This window comes from Thunnus albacares, chromosome 5 (assembly GCF_914725855.1).
Source record: "Thunnus albacares chromosome 5, fThuAlb1.1, whole genome shotgun sequence".
NCBI lineage: Eukaryota > Metazoa > Chordata > Actinopteri > Scombriformes > Scombridae > Thunnus > Thunnus albacares.
Window position 1 is genome coordinate 21,916,027 of NC_058110.1, and position 25,630 is coordinate 21,941,656.

At 41.4% G+C, this 25,630-nt stretch overlaps 1 protein-coding gene across 1 annotated transcript in view; it reads left to right on the forward strand.

Moving 5' to 3' along the window:
- The window catches only part of LOC122982589 (poly(rC)-binding protein 4-like), a 39,156-nt gene extending 13,526 nt beyond the window's left edge, over positions 1–25,630 (forward strand). Inside the window, exons 3-14 of the mRNA XM_044351991.1 lie at positions 35–58; positions 1,470–1,502; positions 3,183–3,299; positions 6,899–7,030; positions 9,437–9,565; positions 10,783–10,857; positions 12,836–12,907; positions 19,361–19,402; positions 19,495–19,570; positions 20,066–20,115; positions 23,563–23,732; positions 24,662–25,630. Of these exons, the coding sequence (XP_044207926.1) occupies positions 35–58; positions 1,470–1,502; positions 3,183–3,299; positions 6,899–7,030; positions 9,437–9,565; positions 10,783–10,857; positions 12,836–12,907; positions 19,361–19,402; positions 19,495–19,570; positions 20,066–20,115; positions 23,563–23,732; positions 24,662–25,007 (1,266 nt within the window). The 3' untranslated portion in view covers positions 25,008–25,630. The remainder of the gene's footprint in view (positions 1–34; positions 59–1,469; positions 1,503–3,182; positions 3,300–6,898; positions 7,031–9,436; positions 9,566–10,782; positions 10,858–12,835; positions 12,908–19,360; positions 19,403–19,494; positions 19,571–20,065; positions 20,116–23,562; positions 23,733–24,661) is intronic.

Here is a 25,630-nt window from a genome sequence, read left to right on the forward strand (position 1 = left end):
TATTAATGTTTCCATTTATCTCCTTGTATTTTAGGAGGTTGGCAGCATCATAGGAAAGGTGAGATTACTATTTTGATTCTGCTATATAAAATTCTGCATGTTTAAAGTTTTTAATCTTAATAAATTTCCTTCATCAGATGAGGTAGATGTTTTGAAATGCTGTGCCTGTCTCTAATCTTATGTAAATCTATAGTTATTTTCCATTTTGCTAAGTCAAATAATAACCTTTATTGATGCCTTCTGTGTGGATTCATAATAAGCCTTGGCAGAATAATATTCCTCTCCGTCTTGATTCTGTCTTGAAACACAGAACACAAAGCCCTCTAACAAACAATTGTTCTAAATATCCCCATCCTAAATGTAATTGCCTTAAACCGACCCTCTTTAGACCTCACACCCACCTCCACCACCTCTAATGCAACACAGTAATCCATCAAACAAAAACATTAATGCATTGACTGCAAGCCTCCTGTTGAAACTGAGCTCCAAAAGACATATTGCTGTTTGCCCCTTGTGGGCACTTTAAGTGTCTGTTAGGAAGGGCCTGGCTGCACTATGTTGCTTCACAAGCTCCTGCTTTCATGCCTTGTAATACACCACCTACAGAGGACATCGATAGAAGAAGGAAGAGGGACAAAAAAAAAAGAAAATGAACACAAAAATAAAGAGTGCTGGGAAGAAAGATGTCACAATGGATGCAGCAATGTTCTGCAGATATCAAAACATATGAGAGAAAATAGAGAATGAGAAGAAAGGGAGAGGAAGAGAGATGAGTTTGGTGCATACTGTGCAGCCCGACAGAGCGAGGCACTTGATCTGCAATACTTGGACTAATAACTTGCCACTCCACCCTACAAGCCTTTTTTTCCCTTTCCTATCTCTTTGGAAAAAATCTCTTTTGCATCAATAGAAGACCGACTCCAGAGTCATAATAGACCACAAATAATACGTTTTCCTAGAATATAACATAAATAACAGGGTAGCACAGGGGGAAGATACTGTTTTTGATACTCTTGTAAGGAAATGGTCATCAGTGGATGCTTGAAGGTGTGAACAGATGTGCGACAGCTTGGATGGACTTAAGCTAAAAGAAAACACGGAGGAGAGGAGAAAAAGCAATCTAAAAACCAGCAGAGGATGTGCTGCAGCGTGACACAAGTCTGACAAAGTGTTCTTGTCCCTGGCAGGACGTCTTCACACATGCCGCATATACAGCCATTATTGCAGGTGTATGTCCCCTTCAGATGCTCAGATATGTTTGATATCTTCTTGAGACAGTGTGCGGAGGATAGCACCGGGACACATGCATATTGAAACTCGAGCTGAAATTTGTTCAGCTAAATTCCAGTCAGGCTTGCGTGTTTTGAAATAGCAAGTTCCATTTAAAGGTTGAATATGCTGTGATGTATTCTTCAAACCAAGCACATTTGATTCAGTTTTAAAGCTGTCCTTTATTTTCTCTTTTCCAGAAAGGAGAGACTGTGAAACGAATACGAGAAGAGGTACAGTGTCCACGATTTAGAGCTTTAAACTGCAACATCTGCATGAATGTTTTACTCTCTGCTATGTATGATTATACGTGTGTTTTTGAGCAATAATTGTGTGTGTGCCTGCATCCCATAGAGCAGAAACAAGCACATTTTATTCACTGTTTTTCTTGTACCAAGATGTGAACCGACCACATCTCGTCGTATTTTATTTTCTGTCCTCTCTGTCTGTGACCACAAGTCCAGTAGGTTCCTCTCCAGAGATAACATAATTCAATCTCAGAGGGCCTCTAATACTGGTCAGGCTTTCTTGTATGTATTAATAATAAAGCTTGGTTCTCTCTGGCTGTTTGGGAGCTTTGAGTCTGAAAAGCATACAGAGCAGGTACATTGTCCAAATTGCCTTTTGGGCAATAACGGCACCTTTTCAATTTAAATCCTCTCTCTCCATCATTCACTGTCTCTCCTCTAGCTGGCTGCTCACGCACCAACTCTCCTTACTCTTTCTTTTCATGCTTAAAACAGCTCCCTTTTTCCTCTGTTTGCACCTTTATTCCCTCTTTATAAACCTCAAGGGTGCAGCTCAACTAATGCCGCTTGGTTAACTCTTTGTATTAGAAAGTAATTAGGCTGTCACTATGGTGGCACATTTGATTCTTTCTCTGGCTGTTAAGGTTTTATGTTTTACTTTATGAGGCAGAAGGATAAACAGAGGAATAGTGAGGTCATGGGACAGTGCTACCCCGCAGAGCTACTGGATAAACCACTCACCCATGGTAGTCATCCATCCATTCATCCAGCCAGCCTGCCAGTTTTGTCCTTTGTTACTTCCTAACTGTATGAGCCTCATCCTGTCAGTTCCTCCCCAGGCCATACAGTCACAGTGGGAGCATGACTCACTGAAGTGACTGGAGAAAATATCCCAGAGGTCAGAGCACTGTCCTGTCTCTGCTCATGTGACTTCAACTCAGAGAAATACAAGGACACAAAATGGAGTGAGATGAGGGCAGGAGATTTATCGTCCGAGGGCAACGCCCTGAGGACAAACCGTATTAGATTGTCAGTCTGTCAAACAGAGATGTGCTGTATAGCTGTTAGTGTCACCTCCTTTACCTCATGTCATTTGACTTTCATACCCCTGGGTGTGTTGCACAGTATGTCTGTGGCCACTTTAAATCCTTTTGCCAGTTTGAAACCTAATAACATGCGGATTAAAGGAATAGTTAGATATTTTGGAAAATATACTTGTTTTCTTGCCAAGAGTTAGATGAAAAGATAGATGTAACTCTCATGTCTGTACATTAAATTAATTCTTTTAAACTACAGTACAGTTACAGCAGCAGCTGATTAACTTAACTCAGCATAAAGACCAGCTCTATCGAAAGGTGAAAAAAATCCACCTACTAGCACCTCCAGGAAGTCACTGCTCCTGGCCTAGAAATAGTCCAGCACAATAACCCCTCCAGAAACCCCAAACTGTAATTTTTATGCTATGGTTTTTGTACAGATTAAACAATTAGTGAGCTTCAGTGGTTCTGGTAGGTGGATTATGTTACTGTCAGACAGAGAGCATGGCTGGCTGTTTCCAGTCTTCATGCTAAACTAAGCTAACCAGCTTCTAACTGGCTGCTGGCTGTTGCTTCATATTTCTTTAATGTTGACCTTTAAGTGACCCATTGACCTCTGTTTCTACAGAGTACCGCTCGGGTCAACATCTCAGAGGGCTCCTGTCCAGAGAGGATTATCACCATCACTGGCTCCACAGACAGCGTCTTCAGAGCCTTCACTATGATCACATACAAACTGGAGGAGGTAACTATAATGCACAGCTATCACATATGGGCTACCAGTCAAAAGTTTGGACACACTTTTTCTTTCAAGTGTATGGGAAGGTGTGTCCAGACCGGTACTGTACGAGTGAAACCAGCTCATGGTGTCATTTTGCATAAATAAGACATCATAACAACTTTCCTATAAACCAAAATAGGAGGACCTATCAAGAATAATTTTGTTTCCCTTCAAGTTTCTTACAGAGGACTCCAATCTGGATGCAATCAGCTAAATATATGTAGAAAGCTCTTTGAAGTTGTCTGGGCGGAGCCAAAATAAATTGTTTGTGAGAGGTGAAAAAAACTGCAAAAAGCCATTTCACCATATTATTACAAGAAATCATTTCCTGAGCTTCATCCCAACAGTACCACTAATGTGCTTTTATCGCTATCGATTATACTCTGAAATTAAGTGATGGAAGGAAAAAAATATAGCTGTACTTCATAGCATTTGATGTGCCTTCAGATAAGATTACACTGCAGATGAAACATATTTGATAAGTGGACCTGGCTGCTGCTGAAAAACCATTTTGACTCCTTCAAGAAGAATGGTTTGATATATGTTATACGGCAAGTTGCTCAATCACATTAGTTATTTGTTGGGCCGTTTTACATAAATGCCTTTCAACTTTTACTTGGCAACACATTATCTGGAGAAAGAACATGCAGAGTCCACCCCGTAAAGATGCGAATTTGTACCTGTTAATGAGAAGGATTTGTACATCTTCTAATGAGTTATAGATGACAGGTTCCTCATGCTATTAATCCCCATGGTGACTGTCCATCACTGCGCTAATTAATATGGTGGAATCAGAGCTGTCTTCACTGATTTAGCATCACAGCAGACTCTGGCAAGGAAACAGGTGCTCCCTGCTCAAGTCAGCAGCCCTCAGTAAACACACACTGGCTGAGAGCACAGTGCAGTATTCATTAAAGATCTTTTGCACTCACCTCTTTTCAACCCTGTGTTCAGCTGAAACTCCTGAGTTTCCATGGCAACGTGTTGGCTGACCCACCGTGCGCCTCTCCTACCATAGTTGAGTTATTGTATGTCTGACACCTTTAATTAAAAACAAATGGGAATAATCTGCTTTTTGGCCACTGACTATTAGACTTGGTGTTTCTGTCGCAATAGTTTATGATTACACAGGAGCACAGACTCACTTTGTTTTTTTCATTTGGCAGATGATCACTGTGTGTGTGTGTGTGTGTGTCTGTCTGTCTGTCTCTGTTTTATGGATGTTTTCCCCAACTGCTACCATCTGAGGGCCAAAACACATTTTTATGCAAATAAAGTGATCTAATAATACGGAAAAAAAACAAACACTATATTATCAAACAGAAAGTGTTCTAATAACACAAGACATGCACTACATCATACATGTTTTTCCAGGTGTTGTGGCACAGCATGCATGAAAGCCACATAATCTTTTAGTATTGGAGTTCTTATCCCACCCGCAACACAATATGCTTTGGGGATTAAGCCCAGCAACTCTTTGTGTGAGCAGTGCTTGTGTAACCCGCTGTCTTATTTCCGCCAATTCGCTTTGAGAGTCTCTTATTGCTAGGACGGCACCGGGAAGTATCGGAACGTTCACAGTTGTTAAGATGTGGCTCATATTTTTAGATCAAATCAAGAAAATGACGCCCAGAGTCTTGTGATTGTACAGACGAGCTGTGTGCTCCCCTTCTAATGAGACAAGACGTCAGAGAGCCCAATCTGCCTCACTAAATATAGACACGGAGCAGAGAAGCATAAGAGCCACATCAGAATATGCTTTTCAAACTTTAAGTTCACGGTTATTGGAAACATTATGCAGTTCCTTTCATAAGTAAAATCCCTTGAGGTTACTCATCCATGCCATCCAATCTTAAGTCAAAGTCTCGCTAATTTTAATGCAAACTGGCCCCAACACAAACCATTCAAGAGCAAGCAGCATGCTTTGCATTCTGTCACACATTTGTTGTGGGTTGAACTCTGATGGGAAGAGAGACAGTGCTGCATATTTACATTTCAAAGGTTCACAGAGACACACTGTTCATTAATTAAAAGCTCAATCTCCGCCCACAGCAGAGCAGACACAGGATGTTTGCTACCTGCACTGTAAAAGCACTCATCAAATCAACACGGTTATGGCTCCAAATATTCTTTATTTGTGTATTATAAAAACATAAAATACATGTAGATGTTGAGACATATTCTGCACACGTTCTTTTTTGGCTGTTATTATCTCCTGAAGTTTTTAGTTGTACATGTCGATATACATTTTAACTTTATCCATTAAGGGTTTTATGTTAAATATGTGAGTGAATAAGTGAGTTTTCCTTCTGACAACTTGTCATTTTTACACTTTTTTATATATAACGTGTTAATTTGTTAGTTGTAGAGATGCTGGAAGGCAGGTTTTATTGTCTTCTAGCAGAGCCAGGTTAGCTGTTTCCCTCTGTTTTCAATTTTTATGCTAAACTAAGCTAACTCTGCTGGCTGTAGCTTCTTATTTAACATACAGATTTGAGAGTGGTATCATCTAACTCACAGCAAGAAAAGAATAATTTCCCAAAATGTCAAGGTATTACTTCAAATTGAACCTCATCTCATGGCAATTTCTTTAATTACAAGAGCAAGGACTAACCAAATTATATATATCTGTATCTGTATATATCTTTGCAGTGCATGGATATGACTCCAGTAACCTTTAAATACCAATATGAAAAGACATATTTCATACAAACCCATTAATTCAGTTTTATTCAAAAGATCTTGAGAGAGGAAGCCCAAGGTGACCAGGCTCAGTGTGCTGGCGGTACAGCAGGAAGGACATGTGGACATCGTGTTCTGCCTCAGTTCCATGCAGTAGAGTTAAAATCTCAAAGCACGATTTGCACACCACCGGTGCTGCAATTAATGTTTCCCCTTTCATGGAGTATTCAGCAGTCCATATAAATGATTAAACAGTCTTTTCAGACCACATGCTGGACTAGACTACATACAGTACATTGCTGGCCAGACTCCTGTAGGTTTATCTCCATGCATATACAGAAATATACAGATACAGAGGCAGAGGTTAATTAGGTGCAGATTGCTCTTTGCTCTCTTTGCCTCCCACCCAAAGCTCCACCTGCTACTATGGATCCCATTGGCTTTTCCCATTGTTGGATTGAAGCAGTAGAGACTGAGCTTGGCTGTGTTGTGATTGCATAAATCATGAGTGTAGCGCCTGCTTTGGCTTTGACTGTTGGCTCATCATGACATGGCATAATTGGGCAGATTTTAATTTTACTCAGTTTTTACTATTTGATTTGAGACATCCAGTATTCAAAATATTCAGCCAAGTGAATTCATGAGGAAGTATTTGATGAAACTGAAACTGGAAATGTGTTTAGTTAAAGCTGGATCTCAAATCTAATGCCTGTTCAGGGCTAATTGATGGAGTTAATACTCTCAAGTGACTTATCTCCCCCTCTATTTCCACCTAGACCCCCGCTGTCTGATCTTTTCCTCTGGGGCTCCCCCCTCCCCCTCTCTCTTTTTCTTTCCTGTTGACTCTCACCAGATTTTTCTTTGCCCATATCTCCTTCCAGGACTTGACTGCGCTGGTGGCCAATGGCACCATCAGCTCCAAGCCACCAGTCACCCTGCGGCTGGTCATCCCTGCCAGCCAGTGTGGCTCTCTCATTGGGAAAGGAGGGGCCAAGATAAAGGAGATCAGAGAGGTGAGCAGCCAGAACACAAATCTACTCCATCCTCCCCGTCCTCGCTGCACAGGCTGGTCGAACACAAAAATGTGAAGAGAACAAATCTGCTCCTGGAAATGAGGAAAAAGGCTGCAGCTGAAAGAGACAGATATTTCATTCTCCACAATGCCACTGTCCTTACCCTGCTGTCTACCGTAATTTAAGGTTTATATTAGGTGCTTTTATTCAGAATCACTGCAATTATAGGGCGGGTATAATAAAGTTCCAGCTGGAAAGCTGGTGATCACGTTTGTCTACAGCAGGAATATGGTATGAGATAATGAATGTATGTATAATTCGTCAAACAAACTGGATGCAAAGACTAGCATTATTAGTATGACATTTTAGTGAATGGAAATATAACAATTCACAAAGCGTGCAACATTTCAGATGATTAGACTAAGAATCTGAAGCCACGTTAGCAGCTCTGTGAGACTGTACAGTATTTCGGGGGGGGGGGGGGTTAGCTAAAGGCTAACATCAGCATGCTAACCTGCTCACAATTACAATGCTATCATGCTGAAGTACAGTATAGCAGCTAATGACTAATGAAGTTAAGGGATTACCAAAGTGATTACAAATCATCTTGAGGAGAACGTAAATATGTGCACCAAATTTCATGGTAATCCATCCAATAGTTGACATTTCACTCAAAACCTCAAATGTGAACCTCATGGTGGCGCTAGATGAAATATCAGAGGATCACCAAAGTCATGAGATCTCATCCTTTGGGCACCATGGTTATTTGTACCAAACGTCTTGACCAAAGTGGTGGGCTGACTGTCAGACTGAGATTGTGGCTAAAAATATAGCATATTCACAAAGTATACAACATTTTATATAAATAAAACAATGGTTGTTGCAGATCATTTCACTTAGGTTGGCACTTGGCTAAAATTGGTTTTAGACCACCATTAAGGCAGAAAATTAGTGAGACAATGCTGTCCAGATAGATCACTTTACACAACATACAGTATGACTCAGCAGTGGCAACGTTGAAGGGAAAAACTCATGACATTTTAGGCCCAGTTGAAACATTAGGATTAAACTTATCTGATCTGTTGCCAGAGACGTCAGACACGTTAACTTTAGCTCTGTACCGCTCTACAAATAGACTCTCTGTCCCATTGCCATTTTAGCTCTTTACCTTCACCAGCAATGGCATCCAGTTGATTTTCTACGGTCAGACAGGTCATTAGCCACAGATTAAAGGGGACCTAGTATGCTTTTCCTTATTTTCAGTCATATATATAATGTTACAGTGTCTGATGTTTATGTTAAAACTGACCAACGTGTCAAATAATGAGGTAAATGTATGTAGAGGTAATCCCTGTAAGCAAAAACCACCAGCTTCAGACTGCTCTGAATGCTCAGTTTCCAACGTTTTTTTCTACTTTCATTCTGAACCAACATATAGATTTCTCTGTATGGTCATCTGCTTTACGCACAGTGTGCGAGTTCACTGCTCTGCTCTGCTAACATTGTAGCGTTTTTCCATTGTTTTGGGGGTAGTCACACCATGCCATTACTCCATTACACAGCACGGCAAAGTAAAATAAGTCATTTACCAATTGGAGGTATGCTGGTCGTCTGCAGCTCTTCATCAAACATCATCTTCACTCTGGCTGTTTCTGCTGGTACTATTCCTCCCTGCATTATTTCTAACTGATCTGCTGGACAAAGAGCTCCAAATATCTCCATATCTTGTTATTTCGACCGGATTTTATTGCAGCTAACGAAGCCTGCTAATTCAGTTAAAATTCTTCACAATAAAAGTCTCCCATTATTTAGTCGTTTAAAAGCTTTTAATTTGAAACACTAAAGCAGGGAATGCTTGGTGGTTACTTAACACAACTCTAATATGGCTGCCCCTTGGCAGCTACCGGAAAGCTGGCCAATCAGATCAGAGTGGGCTCATCAGGAGGGGGGCCTTAAAGAGACAGGAGCTAAGACTGCCTGTTAGAGACAGAGACTGAACCGAGGGGCTGCATAAAAGGCCAGTATAAGATAAATAAGGAGCTTTTGGAGCTGAACTGTGAATCATGCAAAACTACTCTAGTGGAGTCCCAGAATAAAAATATAGAGCCGGAAATTAGCATAATAGGTCCCCTTTAAAGCACTTACGTTTTCATTAACTCCTTGCCTGCATACAATCTATATTAGGGATGTATCAGGTAAAAAATGACATTTTCTGATTAATGACTTGGAGTTGAGCTGATTAATGAAGAGTTAGTTTATCTCTAACCTGACAGTATGACATTAAACTTTAAGGTCAGCAAAACCAGCAGGGAGGCAGGGAAAGAAGCCGTAGCAGAATAATCACAACTTGTTTTATCACCAGAATCAAACTAATCTTTTTTTTTTTTAAACCTCTATTTTTTCCAGAGCACTGGAGCTCAGATACAGGTGGCAGGGGATTTGCTGCCCAACTCTACTGAGCGAGGGGTGACGATATCTGGGAATCAGGACTCGGTAATCCAGTGTGTCAAGCTCATCTGCACAGTAATCCTGGAGGTAGGAAGTGTACCATTCCTCTATTTACTCCACCTAGCTGACATTTTGTCAGAGCCCCTCTGCTGCAGCTATCCAAAGGAAATAATGGCTGTCGACATGCATTTTTTCATTTCACCAGCATAGAGTTATTGTCTGTTCCACTGCAGCAGAAGTTATTGCATTATTAGTAGGTTGCGTTAGTCGTCTTTGTTACGTAATGATACCTATGACAGTGTTGCATAGAAGTCGACTAGATTCAGAGTGCTGCTGAACATCTAGAACATGGGAAATACCAAGAAGTGATACAGTTTCTTTATTCTTTGGACCTCATGTGTTGTAATCTGCCGGACAAGACATCGGATAGAGTCAAAAGGTGCAGCTCTCAGGTCAGAGCTCAGCATTGTTGGAGAGGACACTAAGCTGCTAACAGAAAACAAACTGGCCTGCAGCAAAATCTGTCCACCTTTAGACAACAGCTCTCTTGAGAAAACTGAGGAGGAGATGAGAGAAAAACAACCCCAAGCACAGTTTCTCCCTGTGTGTTCATGGAAGTGCACAAGTCCTTTTTGTTTTAGCATTGCAGCTGGACCTGACTGACTAATTGCTAGTTTGATCCAGTTTTCCAGGGCTTTCTTCAAAGCAAGTTTCATTAGGATTCTGTACCAGCGGCTTCTTGCTTTTGGCTCCAAGATTTAAATTATGCAAAGTTATACAAAGAATTTGCTGTGACTGCTCCCACAGAAAAGATGCTCTACATTTTAATCCCAAAAAACAGTATCACCAGCACTGCAGTTCTTCGATAAGATATACAGCGTCATGTACACTGTATAATCTCCTTTTCTTACTGGTGTTTGAAGAATTTTATCTTAAAAAATCTCCCTGTCAGTGGATGTTTGATTTATCCAGAGGGCAAACCACTGCAGAGCCCAGAGCCCTGATGCAAACTGAAACTCAGAGCTATTATCCACAAAGAGCTCTCACTACACTGCTTCAGTTATTCAACAAATTACTAGTATTATCAAAAGAAAAACAAGGAAGTGAATAGTGTCAATGTCATTAGCAGTTTAGTACATCATTCATTGTTATTGTATGTTAATGTACTGGAGAGTTAAACACCATTCGTTCACTCTTTAACAGAAATGCTGAGCAGTGTGTGCTGTGTAGAGATTATTCATGTCTGTATGGGATTTTTGTATTTTACAACCTCTGACCCCTTGTCCTGTTTTTTGACTACTTAGTCTCCCCCGAAGGGTGCCACCATCCCTTATCGACCGAGCCCCTCGCCAGCTGCACTCCTAATCGCAGGGAACCAGGTGAGAGAGTGAGATTTTACCAGACAAGAGTGGTTCTCAAACTGCGGGGCGAACCCCCCTTTAGGGCCGCACAGGCTTAATTTACAGGGGATTAGGTTTAGACTTGGGGGGGAAATGAGGAACTTGAATGAGAAGCAGAAGTTGAATGAATCTGTTTCATGTAGGAACAATAAAAGTGCTTTCGAGTTAGCGAGGCTATCACAGTTCAGATTAGCAGTGAGATTTATTCAAACAGTAAAACTAGATGTTGGCTGCAAGATGAAAAGATTCTTACAGGAGAGAAAAGATGAACGTAGAATATTCACTGCCGATATTGCAGGAAAATTAAGCCTTTTGTGTCACAAAACTCATAGAACTCAAGTTTAATTTGCATATTTCATTTGCACAACTGAAACTGATGTAAAGGTGAAAGGAAAAATGCCATTCTTGTTCTTGATAATGTTTTTTCAAAAGAATAACATTCAACTTGGCTTGTTTTGTTACTAGTTTCCAATATATTACTAATGGTTTACAAAAATGACATTGGTTTACATGGGAGTGGAGAATATAAAAAAATTTAAGAACCTGACAATCCCAACTTCCTAGCTTACATTACTGCTCAAATGGTTACTGGAAGATGTGGAGGAGGGTTTGCCAATGATCAGATATTCCACCGAAGTTCTTGACTCATCCTAGAACCAGTTTGTGTATCTCATGTCTTACTGTTACATTTGAGTCACAGCACTAAGCATCTGCTTTTCCTTAAGATACTCCTTAACAACATTTACTACTGCTCTGAATGTATTTCCAGAATTTTCAAAGACTATTCTGACCATCCTGATGAAAAAATATTTAATAATAAATATAAAAGTCTGTAGCCAGAAATGACATATGTCCAGTATTTTTGTTTCCATACAAAATAATATGTTCATATTTCATTACAAAAGAGCAGTAAGTCATTTCTGGCCACCCGGATTTGGAAATACAGTCCCAACTAGAAAGAACTGGTTAAAAATCTTTTTTATTGCGCAACAGACAAAATGTATTTTCATCCAGACAGTTAGAGGAGTATTTGAGGATTCTGGAAAAACCGTCAGGACAGCTATAAATATTGTTAAACGACCTTCTGGTTTTTCAGTGATTGGCAGGTATTTATCTTTCAGGGAGAATCAGATGTTCACCACTGTGACTCAAATGTAACGTTAAGACATGAGAGGCACAAACTGGGACCAGGCTCACCCTTGTGGGGAAACAAGACTCCTGTGCAGGCTCCTTGTTGGGGGAAAGGGTGGTGTGTGTGTGTGTGTGTGTGTGTGTGTGTGTGTGTGTGTGTGTGTGAGGGTGGGTTGACTGGGTGTGTATAGATGTTGCTGTTCGGGAAGGGACAGATATCCACCCTCCCATGGAGCAAGTCACAAGATTAGCAAGTGAGACTGGAGACCTGCCGTCTCCTCTGGCTACAGCAGCAGCCAGATATTCTGCATAGCTGTCAGCAGTTCTGACACTGTTTGTGCTGCCTCAGACTCTGGTCAATTTATGGAATAGCTTTGTGTTTTTGATATTCCTCATAATAAGCTATCAAATTAAACCCGGGGCGAGGTTCTGGTCACCGGGAGATGGCTATAATGAAGGCTGCACACTGATAAGGGATGTTTGTATAATTTGTTATAGGAGAAAATGAAGTGGAGTGGGAAAGGGTCGGCGGATGAGTCATAGCCTATAAGCCTGTTAGGTGTGTTAAAGTGTCAGAAATGCTGCCTGGAGAACTCAACGCAGACCAAATTTAATGTGTAGCAAAAGCCAAGGAAAAGAAATGAAACTGGACATTTTTACTCAGTATTTGAGTCAAATTTACCATGGAAGGTTTCAGCCAGCTGGCACATATTTACTCTCACTAATCATTCTTACCAATGCAAAATTAATGACTGAACTTATAAAGATGAAGATATGTTAGTTATGAGTTACATATTTTCACTTCTGTGTTGCTGTGTGTTTGTAGGTGTTTGAAGCATCAGAATATGCACCCCACCCTATGTACTCAGTCGCCCAGGGTGGCCTGGACCTTCAGCAGGTAGGTGTCATCTTAACGGGAGAATCATTCATGTGAATATAAACATTTCTCTTGAAATCGGCTCACATTCTTTTCAAACGTTGCACAAGGAGCTGAGCGGTGAGTAAGAGCAGGGGTTATGTGTGGTATGTCCAAATTTACACAGTCCATCATCTGGCATGAGGCATTAAAAACAACAGCTGAACATAAGCTGCGGCTATTGTTCCAGCCTGTCATATGAGCTATAACCCCTCCTGAAACATGATGCCATCACACACCACACAGCTCCTCTGCTGTCTATTTTTCAGCCCTGCCTCACTCTTTACCAGAAACATTTCAGCTTTAGGAATATTCCTCCCGTGACGGCAATAGCAGATACTGTCACAATATCAGAATGGAGACAGCAGCCACTGGAAAATCAATGTTAAATTGGGGAAAAAAGAACATTTAATTGTGGGTAATGTAGTATAAAGAGTTCACAATTAACATCACTCATGGTGTAAGTGACAGAATTACCGCTACTAGTTTTTGGTGTTTTTGTGCTTTGCTGTGTATAAACACAGCTCTAATGTTCTTATGCATTTTAAGGGTGAGATCTCCACTCCAGTTTATGACCATATAGGATGGACTGGTAATAGTAGCCAGACTGCTGGCGTCAGTCAGAATTGAGTTAAGCTAAGTGCTGTCTGGTCTGACCATAACTATAATGAGGGAGGGCTGCACAGACACCACCCTTACTAATTACAGGACGGAACGAGGTGCTGCATATAGATAGAAAGATAGAGATAGATAAGTTGGGTATCAGTGTGTGGAGAGACAAAAGAAGGTTAACATATGTGAGTTTGCATTATTTAAGATAATGGGGGATGGGGGGTATTGCAGTTAGAGATGACGGTGATGGAAGAAATTAAAATAAATGAGAAGGAAAATGGAAGAGCTATACAATTAAAATCTTAGCTTTGCACAGGTAAAATATTAAAGGTTATATGTTAGCATAATAGTCAATTTGGGTTTGAAGCGTTGATGTAATAAGGGCAAATATTTCCAAAAGGAGCATTTTATAGTGTTGCGAGTCCTTGGGAAGCAGAGTCTATCAACAGTGTTTTTTGAACTGAACACCTGGACATGAAAGATGTGTGTGTGTGTGTGTTCTGCACACTGATTATACTGTATGTTAGTATTTAACATAAATAAGTCATAACCATTTTAGATCAGCAGCCTCCACACTAAAATGTACACTGCTGCCTGCCAACAGGCACAGAAAATCTGTTACAGCACAAAACAGGAACTAAGAAAAATTAAGAGACATAGTGCTTACTCAGTTTTACATGCAGCAAGTCCAGGAAACCTTAAGGTGTTTTTGAAGATAAAAAATCGGGATCTATTTGCAAGTAATACATGCTTTTCTGAAATCCAAAAAATATTTTCACTCGCTTCTGTGGTATCATGGTATCTAGACATGCAGATAGTTATGGTTTTATTTGCCTTGGTTTTGAGATATTTGAGCTTCGAAGTTTCTGCCTCCACTCCAGTACAAAGGAGGTGAATAGAATTTTGATTTTGGTGCTCACAGCATTGAAAAATAGTCTTTAAGTCTAATGTTGTGTTTGCAGTCCTGGATACTCCAGGCTCTCTTTAATAGCTCAATCACCTCGATACTTCATGACTTTTCCTATTTTTTTGAGAATTCCTTATAGACATTTTGAACTAAAGAAATGACACATTCATTCTGTGTAGGGTCTTAGAGACTCCAGCTGTAAAACATCCTCTACTTCTTTTTATGGCTGTTCCTGTAAGGGGTTGCACAGCGGATCATCCGTTTCCATCTCTTCCTGTCCTCTGCATCTCCCTCTGTCGTGCCAACCACCTGCATGTCTTCCCTCACCATTTCCATAAACCTCCTCTTTGGCCTTCCTCTTTTCCTCTTGCCTGGCAGCTCCATCTTCAGCAATATAACCAGCATCTCTCCTCTGCACATCCAAACCATCTCAATCTCACCTCTCTTGCTTTATGTCCAAACTGTCCAACCTGAGCTGTCCCTCTAATATAATCATTCCTAATCCTGTCCATCCTCCTCACTCCCAACGAAAATCTTAGCACCTCCAGCTCCAGCTCCTGTCTTTTCATCAGTGCCACCGCCTCCAAACCATACAACATAGCTGGTCTCACCACGCTCTTGAAACGTTCCCTTTTCACTCTTGCTGTTACCCTTCTGTCACAGATCACTCCTGATACTCGTCTCCACCCACTCCACCCTGCTTGCACTCCCCATTACTTTGAACAGTTGACCCCAAGTATGCAAACTCATCCACCTTCGCCACCTCTACTCCTTGCTCACCATTGCGCTGTCCGCCCCCCCCCCATTCACGCACATGCATTCCATCTTGCTCCTACTGACTTTCATTCCTCCAGTGCATACCTCCACCTCTCCAGGCTCAACCTGCTCCCTACTCTCACTACAGATCATAATGTCATCTGAGAACATCATAGTCCATAGACACTCCTGCCTGATTTCATCTGTCAACCTGTCCATCACCATTGCAAACAAGAAAGGGCTCAGAGCCGATCCATGATCTAATCCCACCCCCACCTTGAACCCATCCATCACTCCAACTTCACACCACACTGCTGTCACACTGCCCTCATATATATCCTGCACCACTCTTATATACGTCTCTGCCATTCCCAACTTCCTCATACAGTACCACACCTCCTCTCTTGGCACCCTGTCTTATGCTTATGCCGCTCACTAATCATCACCTCTCCTCTCAACCTAGTTTCCACTACTCCTTCCCATAACTTCATGCTGTGGCTGATCAACTTTATACCTCTGTTGTTGCTACAGCTCTGCACATCATCCTTATTCTTGAAAATCTGTAACAGTACACTTCTTCTCCACTCCCCAGGCATCCTCTCACTTTCCAAGATTGTGTTAAACAATCTAGCTAAGAACTCCACTGTCATCTCTACTTAACATCCCCATGCGTCCACAGTCATCTAGACCAACCGCCTTTCCACTCTTCATTCTCTTCATAGCTGCCCTCACTTCTTCCTTGCTAATCTACCACACTTCCTAATTCACTATCCCCACATCATCCAACCTTCTCTCTCTCTCATTTTCTTCATTCATCAGCCCCTCAAAGTACTCCTTCCACCCTCTCGACACACTCTCCTCACTAGTAAACACATTTCCACCCATCCCTAACCTGCTGCACATCCTTAACAGCTCGGTCCCTTTGTCTAACCAATCGGTACAAGTCTTTTTCTCCTTCCTTGGTTTCCAACTTCTCATACAACTCACCATATGCCTTTTCCTTAGCCTTTGTCACCTCTCTCTTCGCCTTACACTGCATCTCCTTGTACTCTTGCCTACTTTCTTCATCCCTTTGGCTATCCCACCTCTTTTTTGCCAACCTCTTCCTCTATACTTTCCATCTATACTTTCTTGTATTTCCTCATTCCACCACCAAGTCTCCTTGTCTTCTTTCCTCTGTCCAGATGACACACCAAGTACCTTCCTAGCTGTCTCCCTCACCCCTTCTGCAATAGTTAGCCAGCCATCCGGCAACTCTTCACTACCACCCACCACCTGTCTTAACTCCCCCCTGAACTCCACACAACAGTCTTCCTCCTTCAACTTCCACCAATTGATCCTTTGCTCTGCCTTCTCTTCCTCTTCTTGGTCTCCAAAGTCAATCTACAGACCACCATCCGGTGCTGCCTAGCTACATTCTCTCCTGCCACCACCTTGCAGTCTTGTCAGTCAGTCTTATGTCCTTGCAGACATAGTCCACCTGTGTGCACCTTCCTCCACTCTTATACGTCACCCTGTGCTCCTCCCTCTTGTTGAAATACGTATTCACCACAGCCATTTCCATTTCCTTTTCGAAAAATGGTAAAACAGTTTGAACCCACCTCTGAGGCTCCTGACCTTACTCCCCTTCCACCTGGTCTCTTGCACACACAGCACATCTACCTTCCTTCTCTCCATTATATCAGCCAGCTCTCTCCCTTTTACCAGTCATTGTGCCAACATTCAAAGTTCCGACTCTCACCTCCACATTCCTACCCTTCCTCCTCTCCCGCTGCCGCCAGACATTCCTTCCCCCTCTCCTTCTTCTTTGCCCAACAGTAGCATAGTTTCCATTGGTACCCTGCTGGTCAGCAGTACCAGTGGCAACTGTTGGTAACCCGGGCCTCAACCAATCCAATATGGAAATCTGATTTATGATCCACATATTTGATTTGGCATAGGTTTTATGATGGATGCCCTTCCCGACACAACCTTCTCTATTTATCTGGGCTTGGGACCGGCACTAAGAATGCACTGGCTTGTGCATCCCTAGTGGCTGGGTTCCCAGCTGTAAAAGATGATTAAATAAAATTGATTTTCATTTGCTTCATATCTGTGATTGGTGACTGACAGTACTTTTTTTTTTACTCAGCACAACCCCTCACAAATCTGAGATAAATTATTTGGATTTCTGCTACTGGAGTTTTAGATTTTCTAACAGTTTGGTTGTCGTCCCATAACATATGAAACATGAAATACTTTATGGTAATTTCCATATTTTGTCACCTCATCAAATGTGCATGCCTAGTGTGTGGAAGTTATCACTTCAATACTTTCCATTTACTGGGTTTTAACCTCTCCTACTCCCGGCCCCCTACCATAGACCCATTTTGGGGGGAACAGGGGATGTTTAGGGAGTGATAGCAGGTCAAAAGTATATGCCGCATAGAAGTGGTATAGATCATCTGAAAGCTGAGAGCCTGAAAATTAATTTGAGATGCAGTTCAGCACTGTGTGTCAAGTTTTTCTAATAATAAATCTGTAATGAACATTGTATTTTGGTTAGGTGTCTATTCAAATTTTGAAAGTTTAGAGTGTATAAGGGCTTAGCACATTATGACAGAAGTATATGATGGCCATTCCCATGCTCTATTATATCTCATAAGATGTTGCAGCAATTTTTGAGTTTATACCATTTGTTACACAGATTTGGTGCAAAATGTAACCATTTTTGACCATTCGAGAATTGATAAAAAATGGTCAAAAATTCCTTCAAAATACCACCAAGACCTTGAAGAACACCGTAGAAAAATTTCAAAATGTTTTGGTATGAAAACTTTTTACATTTGGAAATTTCCATAAGAATTGCATTCTTCAGCAATTGGATGGTGAGCACCTCTGTTCTGGAAACCCCCTCATTGTCAATATACCAACGAAAGCCATACATCCTCTGAATGCCCGAGGTCTCTAGTTTGGGATCTAGTTTCATGAGGCTGTGATTATCCTTGAGGTCAAATAGGTCATTTTATACAGTGAGGTCAAGTTTCAAAAAATGGTCTCACTACAATGAAATGGCTACTGTTTGGACTAACATCATCACACATGAATAGAATTGGGTTCATTGAATCATTGATAATACCCAATTTATGCAATTCCAAGACTGTTTAGGGACCCCAGTATACAGAAATATTCAAATACACCATTTTTAGAACAAGTGGAAATAACACGTTTATACTGCATGCAAAAAACTGCATGGTTTTTGCCCAAAACTGCATGGGATTAGCATAAAGAAGTGGGCATGTCTGTAAACAGGAGACTCATGGGTAATCATAGAACTCATTTTCATTAAGATATCTTGAGGTGAGAGGTCAAGGGACCCCTTTGTAAATGGCCATGACAGTTTTTTCTTCACCAAAATTTAGCCTAAATTTGGAGCATTATTTAGCCCCCTTCCCAACAAGCAAGCATGACACACATAGTTGGTACTAATGGATCCCTTAGGTCGTGTAGTTTCATATGATACAAATATCTTTACTGTAGCTTAAAACTGAGTCCACTACAGCCTCTGAAAGACAGTAATGTCACCCACGATGCCAGCGTCTTCGGGGAGAGAAAGAGGTTAATAAGGTGCAAAGAAAAGAAAAAATTATTATTTTTTGTTTCTATAAATACAGGACTGGGGTCTGTGAGTATAGCTTACGTCAACAAAACACAAATCCAAAAACAGCCACCTGTGTACTTTGTATTGACGAAATAGTCCCCATAAAAACAGTTCACACTGAGGTCACTGTGTCTGGACAGAAATGTTCCAGTTGAATCTTTTATTTGTCATTTTTAATGGTGTGAGCACCACAAACAAAATTTAATTCACCTCAATTTTATTGGGTGGAGGCAGAAATCTCAGAAACGGATATTTCAAAACCTGGACAAATAAAGCCAAAACTATCTGCAGCATTACTGGATAACGCTAGAGGCAAGTTAGAAAATATATTTTTCTATTCAACACTTCTCTTCCTTACAAGCATAAAGTCCAGGACTGAACTATAAACATGTATATCACTTATTCTGAAAAACGGGCATGTGTTGACAGTGAAGCACTTCCATTAAGAGGCTGCAGATTTATTGCCAGTGTGTAATGTTTTATTGCTGTAATTTACCTAATGCAGGACGCTCTCTTTCAGGCCTACACTTTGCAAAACCAATATGGCATTCCACACTCAGAGGTACGACCATTTGTGGAAATAATTTAATATAACACAAGCAGATCTTATGGTTTAGTGCACACTGCATCACAATCTTCCTCTCTGTGTTTCAGCTGGCCAAGCTACATCAGCTGTCAATGCAGCAAGGCCTGAGTCCAATTGCCCAGCCTGCTTCGACTGTCATACCTGGTATGTACAGTGCAGCAGTAATTACCACAAGTACAGGATTTGTATAAAACAAAATAAGCAGCTTGTAGAGTTTTGTGTTTGCATCACTCCTCCATCTGTACTACTTGTCGTAGATATTCAACCTGCCTTTAGATATGATAGGTATAGTCTGGATGTCATTAGCTGCACTGATTATGTGCTTGTGTCAGTGCAGAAGGAGGAGAAGAGGCTTTACAGCTCTCTCCTATCTCCCAGTCTGAGAGAAAAACTATTATGTGAAATGATATGTTCAGCAGAGTCAGAGAACTGGGAGAAAGAAAAGAATGAGTGCCCTGTTAAACATCAGTCCATTAAAATGGAAATTATATTAATGCTTTACTATAGCTTGCAGTTCTACACTGAAAGGGCTTTTCCCGCATGCCGATGGTGCCTCCTCTAACAAAAGCTGCTGGATGAATGTTAAAATGTCTGATATGTCAATTTTATTCAGTTGATGCTTGTGTTCTCTCTCATCAGGGATGGACTCAAACTCTCAGACATCTCAGGAGCTGCTTATTCCCAATGATGTAAGGAGAGGCAACTCATAACTTCTTATTCTTTATGTTGTTTCGAATTTTTTTCCCATCTGAGCAGCAAGAAAAACAACAGGAAGTCAGCACTCGTCTCACATGTACACAGCTCCGGAGCAGGTGACTTTAGATGCGGTAGCTCCAACAGCAAAGACGTCTGGCGTGACTTCAAAAGAGATGAGAGACATGTTGGCAACTTACTAATTATCCTCATTATTCTAACCTCAGACTAACCCAAGGTTAAAGGGATTTTCAGCTGATATGGATCCTTTCGCATTATTGTCTGGGCTGCAGTTGCAGTGTCTTAGAGTGACTCCCATGAGTGCTCAGTAAATCCTCTCATGTTCCCTGACCTACTTAGACACTGTCTGCTGTCAAAACAGCCAATAAGGAAAGAGACAAAGATCCTTTCCCTCTTCACTTAGCCTCCGTGAGGGTTTTGATGAAATGTCTCTTCAATCTGAGTGTAGAAATCACAATACTGACATTCACATCAAAACAAAGCACATTTCCTTTCAGATGATCACTTTAGTAATGGATAGCTGGTTTTGTCAGAGAACTTTTGGATGTGAGCTCTGGCTATTAACGGTAGTAATTAGCTTATTTTTGATCTCATTTAGAAAAATGAGAAAGAGAGCTCACTTCTAAAGTAAAATTTATAATGAAGCCATTTATAATTTACAATCTCATTTGCAGCTTTTATATCCAATATAATAACAGAACTCAGTCATTCAAAGAATGAAATGTTGCTTAGATGATTACAGGGTGAGGCTGGTGTTTTTCTACAGTTTTCTTCTTGTCAACAAATCCTGAAAAAAACAAAATCAACATGGCGCTGGTCTGACTCAATACTTTCTGACGTTCTTACACTGTCTGTGGCTCTCAGTCCCGAGTTCATTCGATCCCACTGAAGACATAAATCTTTGAAAATTGGGTCACAGATTTATAGTTTCAGTCTTTAAAAAGGGCTAAGACATTTCCTTAAACAGCTGGGCAAAAATTACTCAAACAGGAGTTAATTGTGCATTTGCCGGGGACTATTTTCAAACTCAACTTAATATGCGCTAGTCAGTATTTAGAGCAGCAGGACAGTGTATGTGTGATTGACTCGAAATTACAGTGCCCATGCTCTCGGTAATGAAGGAAAATGTCACCCTGTGCAACGCTGTGGCTCGCTGATGTGTTTTAAATTGTTTTTTGGGGAAAAAAATTGAGCTCTATTGCACAGGAATACGTTATATCAAGCTTTGGCTACACATGCAGTACAATGCATACATTGTTAGCAGTTGGTTTGGGGCTTTTCAAGGAGTTTGTTAACAACAGTGAATATATCCTTTTAAATTGTTTAGGAATTCTAGTCCAAACCATGATATAAACAGGATCTGAAAGGCTCTTTACTGTCAAATTTGCAGTTTAAAAACCCCCTTAATTATCCCTCGAGTATAAGCAAAGAGGAAGCAGCAATTTTCAGACAATAAAATAGATCTTCGCTTTGCTGTCTTTGTTGTACATTAGAGAGAAGAGAAAACAAACAGGAATTAGATTCAAGGTTGCACTGTACTGTACAGGATATAGTCACAACCCTTCAGCAACATTTCTAAAATGCCTGAAGGCTTTTCCTCCCCTCAAGTAAACCCCCACATGTCGAGCAGTACAATGCATCAGAGGAATGAGGGAGTCCAGTGCTATACGTGACAGGGACAGCTGTAAGCTCCAGCCATTGTTCCAGAAGAGAGGACTTATAGCCATGACTGAGCCTCAGCCCTCCGTCACCCCCCCACCACCACCCCACCCTCCACCCCCCCTGGCCGGCCACGCTCCGGCCACACAATCCTGCTCTGTGCTCACATACTGAACACTGAAGGAGACTTGTGCGCGCACACACACACACACACAGACGCATTCCGAAACTGCTTACACACCAGTCAGCAGTATACTGTACCCCAGCGCAAGGAAGATTTAGCCAGAAGAAAAATGGCTGCATCCTCACCATCCCATCCCTCTTCCCGTGTCCTTTCAAACGACTGCCTCAGCAGGAAGTCAACAATATATAGGCCACTTACAGCTGAGGACCAAGAGCACCATGCAGCATTACTGTTGTATGTATGCTTAGGAAAAATAATCACTACAGGGAGCGTACCTGTGCTGCCTCCTGTGTCATTTGTTTAGCTCTAGTTTGCTTAGTTGCATTTTCCAGGTTTTTTTTTTTTGAGGTTGCTCATACAGGAATGCTGTTGTCTGAGGTCATGCACACCAAAGTGGGCGAGCTGTCGACAGCTGGTATCTATTGACAGCTGGTGTAAAAGGCCAGAGTCCAGTGGAGATTCTTGGTCACAGTGGGGGAGCGACGTTATCTGTGATTTGAGGTCTGTAGTGGCCATTGTCTCTAGAGTTGTTCTTTTTAGGCTGGCTGTGCTCAGTGTGTCTCCCCCCTGAATAAACTGCTGGGCCAATAATAGCCAGGCAGACCAACCAGGTCGCTGTGTGACGAATCAGACATTGTGGAACAAGCTGCTTACTTCCCAGGAAAGGAATGTGAAATGCAGGGGCAAGAGCGACACAAACACCGTTGTGTGTGTTTGTGTATTTCTACCTATGCGTCAGCCGCTGCTAAGCTGCCAGCACACACACATACTACAAGCACTTCATCACTGTCTGTCCCCCTCACTATATATCTGGCAGCATAACCCTGTCGCTGAGCCCTGACACCCTGCACTTGAGCTGATACGCAGCCCCAAACTCCGGGTCTGTTAAATATCTATTGTGAGCTAATAGGCACGGGTCCAGGTTGGGTAATTAAAACAGAACAAAAGTAATAATGTATTTTGGAATGCAATAAAACTCATGTCATTGTCTAATCTACTCTCAACAGAAAGAATGCTCAAGCCGAAGGCACTGTATATTATGTATTTGAGTTATTTTTCCATTATGTTTTCCATTAGCACTGAGATGCATCTCGCTGGCATGTGTTTGGGAAGTGATTTGTTTGGGAAGTCATCACCACTCTGAGAAATCAATAACCTTTTAGCCACTCAGATTAATGAGACGCAAATGTGCCTTCTCTCGTCTCTTTTACCAGTGCAAAAGCAGTAGCAATTAGGGGGGACTCAGGGAAAAAAAAACGCTTTTGACATGCATGATGGATGACCAATCCACTGAAGACAAACAATGTAATTGCAATATTTGAAGTGGTCCACATTAGGTCAGCTCAACAGCACCATACAGGGTTTGTTTTTTTTTTTTTACTGTTTTGCTTTTGCCCTTTTCGTCAGAATCACTTTCATCAGCATAACAGATCCGACAATGAAAAAAAACTGTGCTCAGGCCAATGATTTATTGAACCTTTTCCTCGTAAAGCATGTCTGCTGTTCTCTTCAGTACATCTACACAGTCATTCATCTTTCCATCAATTGACCAATGTGTCTTACCTCTATTCTTTTGCAGCTGATAGGCTCGATCATCGGCCGCCAGGGCACTAAGATCAACGAGATCAGGCAGGTGTCAGGAGCCCAGATCAAGATCGGCAGCCAGCTGGACGGGACAAGTGACCGTCATGTCACCATCACAGGAACACCAGTCAGCATCAACTTGGCCCAGTACCTCATTACCTCCTGGTAAGAGCTAAGAGCTGGTGTATATGTACAGCCATCTAATGAATCGCCACAAGTGCCTTAGGGAAACGCATTGCTTTAAAAGGGTCAAAGGTTATGCTATAGAGTGATACGTGATAATGAGGTATGTCCTTGTGCTACTGGTAATTGGCCTCAGGGGGATGAGTAAAAGCAGGGTTGTATTGTACTACACATAATAGCAGTGTCTTGTTGAAATTCAGTATTTGCTGTGCAGCTTTTCTTTTTCAATTAATGTAATAACATTTCCTATACATAAAGAACATAGTAATGCAGCACAAAACAAAATCTTCCCGTAAATCACTGAGGAACCGGTAATAGAATAAATATGGGCACATAAAAGTAGTTAATACAAATAAAATGAAATGATACAATAAAAGAAAATAAACATCTACTCCCTATTATGTTTCTTTCTTTATATAACCTAGAAAATGAGACCAGACTTCATAAAACTTCCCTTGGTAATTATTAGTTCTTGCAATTACAGATTAAAGAGAGGCAATGTCTGTCATTAATTTGAACTATTCACCAAAATCAGGTTTTATCTGACTCTTCCAGTGGTGGAGAACAATCCTTATAGCACTTGTTAGTTAGGTTTAAACACAGTTGGGGTGATTCTGGCGGTAGCTTATGCAGCCATTCTCCAATACTTTTGATCAATTGTTCTCATAACAGAGAAACAGAAGAATAATACTACATTAAATGAAGAAAAGTATCTGCTTCATTTTTACACTTCCAACACTGCATGAGTCCCATTTTTTTGAAGTGTTACTGGTATATAGCTCTGGCGTCTTTTTAATAATTTTCCAGAAACTTCACCCAGTGTTGCAGCAACAGTATAATCCTCTAATCTTCAATCCCTGTCCTCTCTCCATGTCTCCCTCTCCTCCCTCCTCATATCTCTGCCCTCATAGTTTAGAGACAGCCAAATCCACGGCCCAGGCAGCCACCATGGCAACTCCGGTCGACCTCAACATGGCCTTCACCCAGCCGGCCTCCCCAGCTGCCTCCCCCGCACCCACCCTGGCCACCATGGGCGCCCTGACCCCGGCTCATATGCTGGGCGCCCCGTACGGTGCCATGCCCCTCTCCGGCCTGCTGGGGGTGAAGTCTGTCCCCTTTCTGACTCTGTCCAGCCCCGCCCCCACCGTGGCCGTCTCCGCAGCACCCTCCCACACCACTCTGGCTGCCTACACTGCCAAAATCTCCTCAGCCAACTGCATCAAAAAGCCAGAGAGACAGAAGTTCGCTCCCTACTGATGCAGCCTCTGCGTCTCCGAGTCTGGAGAGTCAGATGAAGGACAGCTGTGCAGTGTTCTTCCACAAACGCCTGATGTAGCCATATCCGCTGGCAGAGATGCTCTTGACTTTTATTCTATGATGCACCAACAGAGAAGAGACCAATGGTGATGTGGACAAAAGCTATTAGAATTATTTACGGATATAGATAATTTGTGAGTTTCCCATGAATTGATGGGCCGCTTTCATCGTCACCTCATCACTGTTATTGATCCCTGAAAAAGGGCTGGAACCTCACCTGAGAGACACATGTTTAAATGATAGTTTATACATGCGTATCTCAAGTTGGAGATCAGCTACAAGTATTTATCCTTCAATAAATTTGTAAATTATACTCAGATGACAAATGCTCTACTGTATGATGCTTTTATACAATGTCTATGTTTGGCTCTTGAAGTTTTTAAGAAAATTTGTAAATGTCTTGGGGGGCGGGGGGATTTTGATTTTTTTAATAATCTGTGCTATGGTACTGTACTTTACTGTTCAGTGTTATGTTCATTTTGTTGGATTTTATTTTGATTGTGCACTTGTTTAATCTTTATTTATTAGTACTGTTTCATTTATTAAAAGTCTTTGTTTCCTGA